Consider the following 11,041-nt stretch of genomic DNA (forward strand, 5'->3'; position numbering starts at 1 on the left):
CAGCTGGTTCACATCTCTTTAATGAGATCAAAGGCTCCTGTGTACGACAGTGGGGGTAGAGCTAGCACGGCCCCCAAACACAGTCCCTCTCCTCAGGACTCAAGCCCTTTCAGGCAGATTCCAGGAGGGCAGGGAAAGGCTGAGAACTCAAGGAGCTGGGACCAGGGGTCTTTCTAGTGGGCAAGTAACTCACCCACCCTCCTAAAACTGCTTATGGGATGTCCCCTTCACTGGAAGCCAGCCCCACAGAAGAAACTTGGGGTACGGGATCTAGGGGCAGTGCACAAGGGGAGTGGTCCCCCTGATCTGGCTGGGTGGCACTAGCCCTAGCCTCCTTGACTGGCTCGCCCTCACTGGAGTCAGGACAAGGGCAGAGCTCAATACCCGAGTCACCAGTCAGGTGGCGATAGCGGCAGGCCGGGGGTGGGGGGGCAGGGCTCACTCCTGCCCCAGGCTCACCCTCCTGATGAGGGAGGGCACTCTGGTGGGAGGAAGCACCTTCCACATTTGTTCCCTCACAGTGGGCAGGGCAGCTAGAAGTGGAGGAGCAGCAGGTACATTCCCTGGAAGCAGTCAAGGGGCAGCCTGGGACCGCAGTGTAAGGAGGTGGTGGTGTGCCTGGGCGGTGAACCACATCCTCATAGGCTGGGGGTTTGAAGGCGCTGAGGAGGCCTGCAGGAAAGAATGGCATGGTTGGTTGAATGCAACCAGGGATGAGGTGGTAGTCTCTTTACTCTTAGGGAAAACCGTGCTTTGAAATGTCTGCAAACAATGTGGGGATGATTCAGGGTCCTCATTTGGGAGGGGCAACTGGCAGTGAGCCCAGAGCCTCAAGTCACTCACGAAGGTCAAGCAGTGAACCAGTAGGAACAGGGCCAGCCCCATGACATGCCCCATGGTAGGCCAGCAAGTTGATCTCACGCTGCCGCTGCTGCTGCTGCAGTCGGAGTTTAGCTCTTCGATGACGGAAGGCGCAACAGCAGCTAAAGAGGATGAGGACTGTCCAGAGCAGCCAGAACCCTGCAGGGGGTGAAGGGGGAGAGTCTTAGATACCTCCCATGCAGAGAAGGGTCCCTGAAGGCTAAACTTCTGAGGTCCAAGGGAGGCTGGAAAAGGGATCTGCGAACAGCCCTCTTGGAGACTCACACCAGAGCTCATAGTAGTAGGTGCAGCAGCCAGTCTCTCCGCAGCAGTGGCCACTCTCACAGAGGTAGGGCTGGTTGTTCACTCCTGGGCAAAGCTCTCGAAGCTGGGAGCAAGGAGGCACTTAGAACCAAAGGATATTCCAGCCCAAGGCACTGTCCACTCCCACCCTCAGCCCCTGCATGCACATCCACACACCCACCCTGTGAACCAAGTTTAGTACAGATCTATGGAGAGGGGGAAGAGTGACACTGAGAGGGGTGTTCAAATGTCTGAAGGGCAGTCAACATGGAAGAGGGTTTGGAATAGCAAAAATCAGTCCAGAGAACCAGATGATGGCATGGACATACAGAGAGAGGCAGATTTCAGTTTTGCATAGGGCTGGCCCCCAAGGTATATTCAGTCAACAAAGTGTTTTGGCAGAAGATGAACTGAGCTATCTCAAAGTCTCAGACAATGGGTTAAGAGTTTAAAGTAATTTCTGAAGCTTAAATGTTTTCATCATCCCCACGGTCTGCCACTCCCCATCCCCAAGGTGGGTCTTTCCAATCCTGGGTTTCAGACTTCCTAGGGTAGAGCAAGGGCAGTATGAGACCCAGAACAGTGCTCCCAACCAGATGGGATTGCTGTGGATGATAAAGGATGGCATCCAGGGCGCGAGTCTGGGTTCCAGCTCTTCTCCAAATTGCTCCCTCAAGAGAAGACGCTGCTGGATTCTGTTGTGACAATAGGCACACAGAAAAACATCACAAATAACTGTTACAAGACAGAGGGAGCCTCCCTGGGGCCTCACTAAGACTGTTCACTGGAGAGCCACTGCAAGCTCCCACTGCAGCCATGGGATGGGTCTATGAGGCTGCAGGCAAAATCATCTGTAGCTACGTTACAAAGTTTAAACAAAGAGTGGAAGGGGCATATTCAGGAACTTCACAGTACCTTTGGCTCTGTGAGTTCCTCCCCCCACCCCCAAAAGGAAGGGACAGGAAGGAGGAAAGGGAAATAGATGGCTGTCGTGATATGCTTTTGGAGCTGTTGGGATACCTGCTGTTGCGGCACCCGAAGTGCCCCCCAGGCCTCCTCGCTGCCGTTCCCGCTGCTGTCCTGAGCCATGCCTCCACCTACAGCCCCCTGAAGACTACAGCCTCCTCTACCACCAGCTGCCCCGCCCCTGCCACCTCTGCTGCCACCGCCATGGCCCCTGCCCGGCCCATCTTCTCCGCTGCCACCATCACTCGGTGGCCGGAGCTCCCATCCGGGGAGAGCTCTGCCAACTAGGACCCCGGTTGCTCCGTCCTACCAATCAGCATCCGCCTCGGCAAACAGGCCAATAGGAAAGGATCGGAGGTTTCTCCAAGTGACCAATCCACAGCAATGCCTCTGCCACTCTCCCAGACAACAAGAACTCTCCCAGACAAAAGAGTGGGGTAAGGTTCGACCCACCGCTCTGACTGGCAGCGACAACAGCCAACATGAACAACAGAACAGGATTCCAGTTGCCACCCAATGAATGGCCGCCTAACAAAGCAAACTTCCCGCTGATTGGCTTGAGCCCTGCTTCCCGGGTTTACGACGAATGCCCGACCTCGCCAGGTAATTCCGCTCTAAGAGACGGGGTCTCCAAAGTCTGCAAGAGTCTGGACCAGAGTGATCAGCCGTCCCGCGGTCTGGTGGACGTTTTCTAGGCGTCAATGCAAGCTACAATGGCCAGCGAGATGTGTGCACCGCAAACTGGCTTTCCATACCCCATTCTCCCAATTCTGTACAAGTCGAGGAACTGGATGAAATTTAATAGGATGGGAAAGACAATCCGGACAAGGGAGAGGGAGAAGAATCAGGGTTAAGGATTTTAAGTAGCCAAAAGGGGGGACCCGGGGCCTTCGGGTCCTCCCAGCCGCATCTGCAGGTTGATGCGGTAGCACTGAAGGCTGCAGAGCGCCTGTCCCGTGCGGGAGCAGGCATAGCGGCGCGGGTGCGGGCAGCCAGGTACTGAGCATCGCGGAGGGGGACCTGATGGAGGTGGCCTCTGAGGCACTGGTACTGGGGTAGGGACACCAGGTGGGAAGGAAAGGGTGGAACCCTGTGCCCCGCTGCAGTAGCGCACCACAGGGGTTGGAACCACGGCCCGCCCTCCCCGCCGCTCCCCCCTCGCAGCCCCTCGTCCTCCACGCCCACTGGGCGCTGCAGTCTTGGTGAGGCGCTCTATAGTCTGGTTCTTGTGCTCTTCTGCCCGCCGGGCCGCCTGCAACCGCCTCTTACGAGCTCGCTCCTCGCGCTTCAGCAGCATTTCCTCGGTGAGGGCGGGGGCAGGACAGCCCCCAGCCACAGGCAGTGGCAACATCGGGGAAGGCTGACTCTGTGCCTTCTGAAGCAGAGCTCGCTGGGGAGAGAGAGAGGGATGGTGTCAGAAAATGGAGAGGTGAGGTCCGTGGGGAGGCAGAAGAGGACACGAGGAAAGCAAGGGTCTTAAGGAGCACAGGCCTTGAGAGAAGGGGTGGAATGAGCACCCTCTCCAGGAGCCCTTAATATTGTCTCCTCCCAGGTCTCCAGCCTTTCAGCTTTAGATCATTGACTATCAAGAGGCCTGCCCTGTGTACTAAACTCTGCATCACATTTCTTGGGATTTTTTTGAGAAGCTTCTCTAGTACTGGAAATGTTTCTTCTTCAGAGAAGTCTTTCCTCCCTATCTAATGCTATCTCTTTATCACCACTTTGTTTTATCACCCTATTTTTGTTATAAACATAACAGCTTTTCAAAATTGTTTACTTATTTACTGCCCCCCCAATCCACACACGAATACCAGCTCCATGAGAACAGAAATATAGTTTGTCTTTTCTCCATCACTGATTGGCCATTGCCCAGCAAAGTTTTGGGGACATGGAAGGTTCTCTAAATATTTGGTAACAATAAAAAAAGGAACCAACCTACCTGTCGAGCAGTGAGCAGCCGTTCGTTGATCTCCTTTTTGAGATCTCCATTGTCATCCAGCTCCCCTTTCTCCAGGGCATCCAGCCACCTCTGTTCCTCCTCTTCCTCCTGACCCCCTAAGTCCCCTGACAGGTCTCGAAGTGGGGAGGGGGACAAATTACTGTCTTCATCTGAAGAAAGAAAAGTAAACTTGTTCTTAACTTGGCCCAAACTTGGCCAAGTTAATACTGGGATACTCAAAATTCTCCCCTTAATCAGGTGTAATGAGAAACCCGGTTTCCCCACCTCCTTCTCACCTAGCCAGGCTCGGTACTGCTCAAGGGGGACCCCTTCCATAGGTTCCTCTTCATTGTCCACAACCATAAGGGGAGAGGGTGACCGAGTTCCCTCAGGGATCACAGTGAAAGTAGGAACACTGTGGAGAAGCAACACCACTCCGTAAGTTGAGCAAGCGTCTTCCTTCTGCTCAGTAGCTAGCAACATCTAACCTTGCCCACACCTTCTAGGGTTCTTGCTGCCTTAACCTGGGACCTAAAGTCCCAGGGTCTATTCTCTGTCTTCTGAAAAGCCCAGTCAGCTTCTATCTCTGCCTGTTCCTAAAGTTCCCCACGTAAAATCTTGGCTCCATTGGCCTCACCTCTTGGTGCCCAAGACCTGGCCGCCCAGCTTGATTTTGAGTTTGAGCTGGGGTTTGGCAGGAGACGGCTGCGTGGGTCCAGGTTCCTCTTCCTGATGGTGTTTTTTCTTGTGTTTCTTCTTGTGCTTCTTGTGCTTCTTCTTGTGTACTCCGTGGCCGTGGGCACCCGCCAGACTCAATTCCAGTGCTTCCCCTGTGGAGGGAAAGTCTGTCAACGGTGTATGGCAGGAGCCCGGCAGTAGAGAGCACTGAAGAACGGAATACCGCTAAGGGCTCTCCCTCACTTCCCCGGGTACACGTTGTTACCATAGCAACAGCCCCGCCTTTCCCCTCCCACCTGTGGCGAAATACCTCGGAAGAGAAAGAAAGGAGCCCCCTTTCTGCGAACACCTATGTTGCTTTATTGACCCTCATTTACCAGGCTCAGGGGCCTCCATAGCCCCAGAGGTGCTCCCGCGCCGCCACAGCTTACTCATGGATTCCTGCTAGGAAAGGTGGCTGGAAACGATCGGGGCGCAGGCAGACAAGCCTTTTCCGCCCCGCGGCAGAAGTAATTCCTGCGAAATAACCCGCCACTTCCGGTGCATAGCAACCATGTTTGTGAAGGGCACACATTGAGGGTAAAATCATCCCTGAGAAACAACGATACTTCCAACAAAAGTTCCGGACCCTCAACCTGGTTCAACTTAAAAGAGCACGGCTTTCCCTCCTGTCTTTCCACACTATATCCCCGAGTCCAGCGAGGGCTATTTAATTATTACACTCAAGCATCGGGAGCGTATACTCCTGGCCAAATTCGGGGCTAGGCAATGGGGATACAAGGATGAATGTGAACACTTTCCTATTCCGTCAAGGAACTCACAGTTCGGTGGAGGAGTATATAAATTATATTGCCAGCAAAAGCGCTGAAGTGCTTAACAGCACAAGTGCACTAGAAGCAGGACAAATGTTTGTGTTTAAGCCCATATTCTTATCAGTAGAAGTCCTTGAGGGATACAGCATTACATGGATTCTGTGTCCAATGAAAAGAGATGCGCTTATATGTACAAAGCAAAGAACCACACAGTGACTTCTGGTGGCAAAACAAACAAAACCAGAGTACTCTGAGGAAGGGTAACTTGTGCTCATGGGAATACTGGCGTGGTTCATGCTAATTTCCGAAACGAGTTGTTTTAAATCACGAGAACATAGAGAAGCAAATAAGACGAGAATTATTTAGTGTTGCAAATTATTTAAGGTGAATTTGAAATGCTTGTGAGAATGCCTGAATAAGAGAGGAGAATCCAGTACATAAGGTACAAGTTGTGGGAGACCTCAACATAATAATGGGGATCCCTAAAGGGATGGAACCATAAGAGATATTCCAGAATGAGCAAGTAGATGAAAACGAAAGGACCAGGAACAGACCTGAGTGGGCATCCATCCTAGACAGGCAGTTGAGAAGAGGACGTCAAGAAAGGAATCGGGCCCTAGCTGGTGTGGCTCAGTGGATTGAGCACAGCCTTCAAACCGAAGGGTCGCCAGTTCAATTCCCAGTCAGGGCACATGCCTGGGTTAGGAGTCAGGTACCCAGTAGGGGGGTGTGTGAGAGGCAACCACACATTGATATTTCTCTCCCTTTCTTTCTACTTCTCTTCCCCTCTCTCTAAAACTGAATAAATAAAATATTTTTTTAAAAGAAAGGAACCCAAGGTCAGAGAGTATCAGCAAATGAAGGCTTCGATCAGATGTGTACAGTTCTGAAAAGGGCAGGCTGAGCACCAAGAACAGGATGCACTGTAGCAGGATGTGAAGGTGATAGTTCTGTATCACCAGGAGTTAAAGTGCAGGATCATCTGTAGTTAGAGTTAGAGTTGATAACCTGCTTTTATATCCTATCTCTCCCTTGATTCCCATGGCAGCTCCCTAAGGGAGATACTATTATTCTCTCATGAGGAAACTGAGGCTCAGAGAAGTTAAATAATTTGGCCAAAGTCACATAGTTAAGGAGGGGCAGAACCAATCTCAAACAGGGGCTTCCTGACACTGGGCCCAGTGGTATTTCCTCAACATCCTGACACCCAGCAGGAAGGAAGTGGCAATAGCAAGTAGCCACTGGCTTCATTATTTTGTTTTTAGTTTTGCTTTGTTTAGATTGAGACAGATTTGAGCATGTTTGCATGCTGAGAGGAAGAACTCCTTCTGAAAGAGTTTTTTGCCTTGTTTTTAAAATATAGTTTATTTTGAGCCCTGGCTGGTGTGCCTCAGCGGACTGAGTACTGGCCTGCAGACCAAAGGGTTACAGGTTGGATTCCCAGTCAGGGCATATACCTAGGTTGCAGGCCAGGTCTCCAGTAGGGGGCACACTAGAGGTAACCATACATTGATGTTTCTAGTCTTCCCTTCCCCTCTCTCTAAAAATAAATAAATAAAATCTTTCAAAATATATTTAATTTCTTTTGAAATAATTTCAAATATACAAAAAAGTTTCAAGAAGAATACAGTTTCAAGGTTCTTACCTGGCTGGTGTGGCTCAGTAGATTGAGCACCAGCCTGCAAACCGAAAAGGTCACCAGTTCAATTCCTGGCCAGGGCACATGCCTGGGTTGCAGGCCAGGTCCCCAGTCAGGGGCTTGTGGGAGGCAACTACTAATTGATGTATCTCTCACATGTTGATGTTTCTCTTCCTCTCTCTCTCCCTTCCCTTCTCCCCAAAAGTAAATAAATAAAATCTTTTTCAAAGAAGAATACAAAGAACTTTATGTCCTTCAGTAGATTATTCAGCTAACATTTACCATTTTCTCCCCTACCTCATCAACATTCCTTTTCTGATTAATCTGACACCAAACTGAAACTGCAGACCTGGTACCATTTCACCCTTAAGCACTTCACTGCTTTTCCTGAAAACAAGTACACTGTTCTGTATAACCTTTGGGCCACCCGCCCAACCAGGAAATTAATACGCATACGACAGTGCAGACCCCATTCCAATTTCACCAACTGCCCAATGTTGCCTTTTCCTTCCTAGGCCCAGATCCAAATCCAGGATCCTGCATTATTTTACTTATCATGTCTCTGCTTTAATCTGTTCATTGCTCTTTTCCTGTCTTTTGTGACCTTAAGAGTTTTTATTTTTATACAGATTTTATTTATTTTTAGAGAGATGGGAAGGGAGGGAGAAAGAGAGGAAGGGAAACATCAATGTGTGATTGCCTCTTGAGTGCTCCCTCCTGGGGACCTTGGCCCACAAGCCAGGCATGTGCCCTGACTGGGAATTGAACCAGCGACCCTTTGGTTTGCAGGCCAGCACTCAATCCGCTGAGCTACACCAACCAGGGCACCTTGAGAGGTTTTTAAAGAGTACAGGCCTATGATTCTGTAGGATGTCCCTCAACCTGGATCCATGTGTATACTCACAAATTCTTGGTATGAGTACTACACACAAAAAAGATCGTGGTGTGTATTTCTCAGAGTATCGCATCAGGAGGCACTGATGTCAGCCTACCCCACCATAGATGATACTAAACTTGATCATTTGGTGTCTGCCAGTTTTCTCCTCTGTAAAGTCACCATTTTCACCTTTGTAATTAATGAGTATTTTCTGGAAAAATACTCTGAAATGAATATTCTGTTCCTCATCAAACCTTCACCTACCAGGCTTAGTATTCATTGATGAATGCAGTGTAAATCAGCACTACTTTAACAATTGCCAAATGGTATAATCTTTTTAATTCCATTATTTCGTCTACGTGTACAGGGTCCAGCAGAAGTAAAACCTGCTTGAGTGTGGTTGGTAGGGTAATAATGTGGGGGTAATAATTTATTGTTTTAATTCAAACATTTTATCTAAAATGTCATGTGGTGCGCTTGAATGTGATGTTGTTATGTTACAGAATTACACACCTATAATTTTGTAATAAAAGATGTTGTAATAAAAAAGGGGTGTTATTTATGCAGGGCCCTGTATTAGTCAGCACTGTACTGTGAAGAAGAGCTTTCTCTTCTCTTTGTGTTCATTTACATATGTATTTATATCAGCATGGATTCCTGTTTTGGTCATTGGGTTGTAACCCATTACTATCATTATTTATTTCGATGCTCGGGTTTATCCCAGGTTTTGTCAGTGGGCATTTCTTGAACATGGCGCCTATGTCCTTTTGATATGTCTCCATTATTTTTTGAGTACCTTTTTATTTCCTTGCACTACAAAATGATTGGAGTTTATTTTGTACTTCCCCTAGATAAGGGGTGGGAACCAAGGGAGGTCAGGCAGTAGGAATGCACAGCTGGGGTTACACAAAGTCCACACCAAATTCACACCATAGGAACCTGCTGCTGAGGAGTTCCCTGCTGGCAGAGCCACCCACTCCATGCGGGGTGCAGGTACAGTGGTTATAACTGAACTATCCCTGGGTCTTGTCTTGTTCTTACTAATTCAAGATTCAAAGTCCAGTTGGCAGTATTCCAGTTGGATGGCTTTGGCCAAGTGCCTATGCCTGGGCTGTGAAGAGGGTGAGGGAGGATGCAAGTCCTCCAGCTGCCGGAAAAAGGGAGAGCTTCAACTTACTGGTACTGCCCACAGCGGGGGACTGTGAGGAAACAGGAAAATTGTGTGAACACTGAGTGACCAACAGCCTCTTCCTCCCAATATCTACTTCATAGTTGGGGAGACAGAGACACAGACGTAAGTAAAAGAAAAAGTTGGAAATATTACGCACCAAACCACTGGCATATACTAGTAAATGTTTTTTTTTAAATAGTTTTTTAAAAAAATATTTATTTATTTATTTATCTTTAGAGGGGACGGAGAGAGGGAGAGAAACATCAATGTATGGTTGCCTCTAGTGCATCCCCTGCTGGGAACTGGCCTGCAGGAAACTGGCTTGCAACCCAGGCATGTGCCCTGACTGGGAATTGAACCGCAATCCTCTAGTTCGCAGACCTGGGCTCAATCCACTGAGCTACACCAGCCAGGTCTATACTAGTAAATGTTTAACAAAAGTTCTGGGGCAGGTTCAGGGGCGAGCTCTTATGTATAGTGTCCACCTATTTTTATTGTATAGATACTTCCACCGTGACCAATTTAAGATATGAAATCAGGACAGAGTTGGGAAGAGATGTGTAGTAGGTCACCATTAGATAGTATTTCCACCATAGAGTTACTAAAGATATAAACAACCTCAAGAGGTAATGGGAAAATGCAGTAAAATACTTAGAAGGTGATGAGTTTTGAGCAGTTATCACTTTGCTTTAATAAAATTTATTTGTGAGTTTTTATAATTTAACGTTTAATTAAAGTTGCTGTTTCACAACTGGAATGCACAATTCTGGAAAATTCAGCAGCTGCCTTTCATGAGCTAGGGTGAAGCACCAGATTGTTTTGTTGTTTTTCTCTGATGGTAGAAAAGGCGTGTTTTTATTGATTTATTTTTACCTTTTATTTATTTGTTTTTTAAGATTTTATTTATTTACTTTAGACAGAGAGGAAGGGAGGGGGAGAGATAAACATCAATGTGTGGTTGCCTCTTGCGCGCCCCCTACTGGGGGGCCTGAAGTGGTCCGCAACCCAGGCATGTGTCCTGACTGGCAGTGGAAGCAGTGACCCTCCAGTTCTTTGCAGGCCAGCGCTCAATCCGCTGAACCACACCAGCCAGGGCTAACTTTTTATTTTTAAAAGATAGGATTAGGTGTGTTTAAAAACTCTATATGTGTTTTTAAATAAGAATTTTATTTTATTTTATTGTCTCTTCACCACCCAAAGTCAAGTTCTCTTCCATCACCATTTATTATCCCCTCTTTACACCTGCTCTCTCAAGCTCTCCCCAGTAAGTCCTCAGGTCCCCAGGAGACTCCTCACGTGCTGTCAGAGAACCACCGTGGTTCTCTGCCATTTCTTTCTAACTAGGCTCTTTGGAGATAAAGAGGGGCCTCCTTTTTCTGCAGAAGCAGGGAGTGGTAACCCTGTGTCAGCCATCCAGCAAAACAGTTGGGATGGAACCATTACGGATGCCACCGTACACTTATCCTCTCAAGGCACTTAAGGTCTGGGTCCAGGGGTGAGGCCGCTGGCGCCCCATCCAAGGGCACAGGATGCTGCACCTGCTCCTTTTTCTACTTAGCTCCGCTTACGGGGCACTTGTGCTAGGTGCTATGCTATGCATTTTACGTTCGTTCTCATATGTAATTCTCACAGCAACCGGAAGAGTAGAGATAATTACTGTATCTCCATTGAACAGATAAGAAAACAAGTTCAGAAAGTTCAGTGGCTGAGTCAGGGCGTCACAACTAGTAAGTGACAGAACAGGTTTCCAAGACTTGCCTCCTGAATTGCGGACACTAGGGATGGGACCACAAAT

At 48.5% G+C, this 11,041-nt stretch overlaps 2 protein-coding genes across 3 annotated transcripts; both read right to left on the reverse strand.

The window, feature by feature from the left end:
• Positions 1–4: 4 nt before the first annotated feature.
• On the reverse strand, positions 5–2,434 carry WBP1 (WW domain binding protein 1). Of its 2 annotated transcripts, XM_037130867.2 has the most exons (5): positions 2,185–2,434; positions 1,758–1,859; positions 1,147–1,249; positions 844–1,020; positions 5–672 (listed from the first exon to the last, which is right to left on the reverse strand). In XM_037130867.2, exons 1-5 carry the CDS (start codon positions 2,251–2,253, stop codon positions 212–214), a joined length of 912 nt encoding a protein of 303 aa, XP_036986762.1. In that variant the 5' UTR covers positions 2,254–2,434; the 3' UTR covers positions 5–211. The 2 variants fall into 2 exon arrangements, with proteins under 2 accessions (XP_036986762.1, XP_036986763.1); XM_037130868.2 differs by lacking the exon at positions 1,758–1,859.
• Positions 2,435–2,909: 475 nt separating this feature from the next.
• Positions 2,910–5,268, reverse strand: INO80B (INO80 complex subunit B). The gene is made up of 5 exons (XM_037130866.2): positions 5,125–5,268; positions 4,707–4,899; positions 4,366–4,484; positions 4,070–4,239; positions 2,910–3,520 (listed from the first exon to the last, which is right to left on the reverse strand). The coding sequence occupies exons 1-5, from the start codon at positions 5,180–5,182 to the stop codon at positions 2,990–2,992; spliced, it is 1,071 nt and encodes a 356-aa protein (XP_036986761.1). The 5' UTR covers positions 5,183–5,268; the 3' UTR covers positions 2,910–2,989.
• Between the last annotated feature and the right edge of the window lie 5,773 nt (positions 5,269–11,041).

This window comes from Artibeus jamaicensis, unplaced genomic scaffold (assembly GCF_021234435.1).
Source record: "Artibeus jamaicensis isolate MK-2021 breed Jamaican fruit bat unplaced genomic scaffold, CSHL_Jam_final contig_3174, whole genome shotgun sequence".
NCBI classification, from domain to species: domain Eukaryota; kingdom Metazoa; phylum Chordata; class Mammalia; order Chiroptera; family Phyllostomidae; genus Artibeus; species Artibeus jamaicensis.

Coding starts and splice junctions, on each gene's coding strand:
- WBP1 (XM_037130867.2), bottom strand. CDS start 2,253: ATGGCTCAGGACAGCAGCGGGAACGGCAGCGAGGAGGCCTGGGGGGCA. Junction 1,021..1,146: donor CTACTACTATGAGCTCTGGT/GTGAGTCTCCAA, acceptor CACCCCCTGCAG/GGTTCTGGCTGCTCTGGACA. Junction 673..843: donor TGGTTCACTGCTTGACCTTC/GTGAGTGACTTG, acceptor TCTTTCCTGCAG/GCCTCCTCAGCGCCTTCAAA.
- INO80B (XM_037130866.2), bottom strand. CDS start 5,182: ATGAGTAAGCTGTGGCGGCGCGGGAGCACCTCTGGGGCTATGGAGGCC. Junction 4,900..5,124: donor TATGGAGGCCCCTGAGCCTG/GTAAATGAGGGT, acceptor TTCCCTCCACAG/GGGAAGCACTGGAATTGAGT. Junction 4,485..4,706: donor CAGGTCTTGGGCACCAAGAG/GTGAGGCCAATG, acceptor GCTTCTCCACAG/TGTTCCTACTTTCACTGTGA.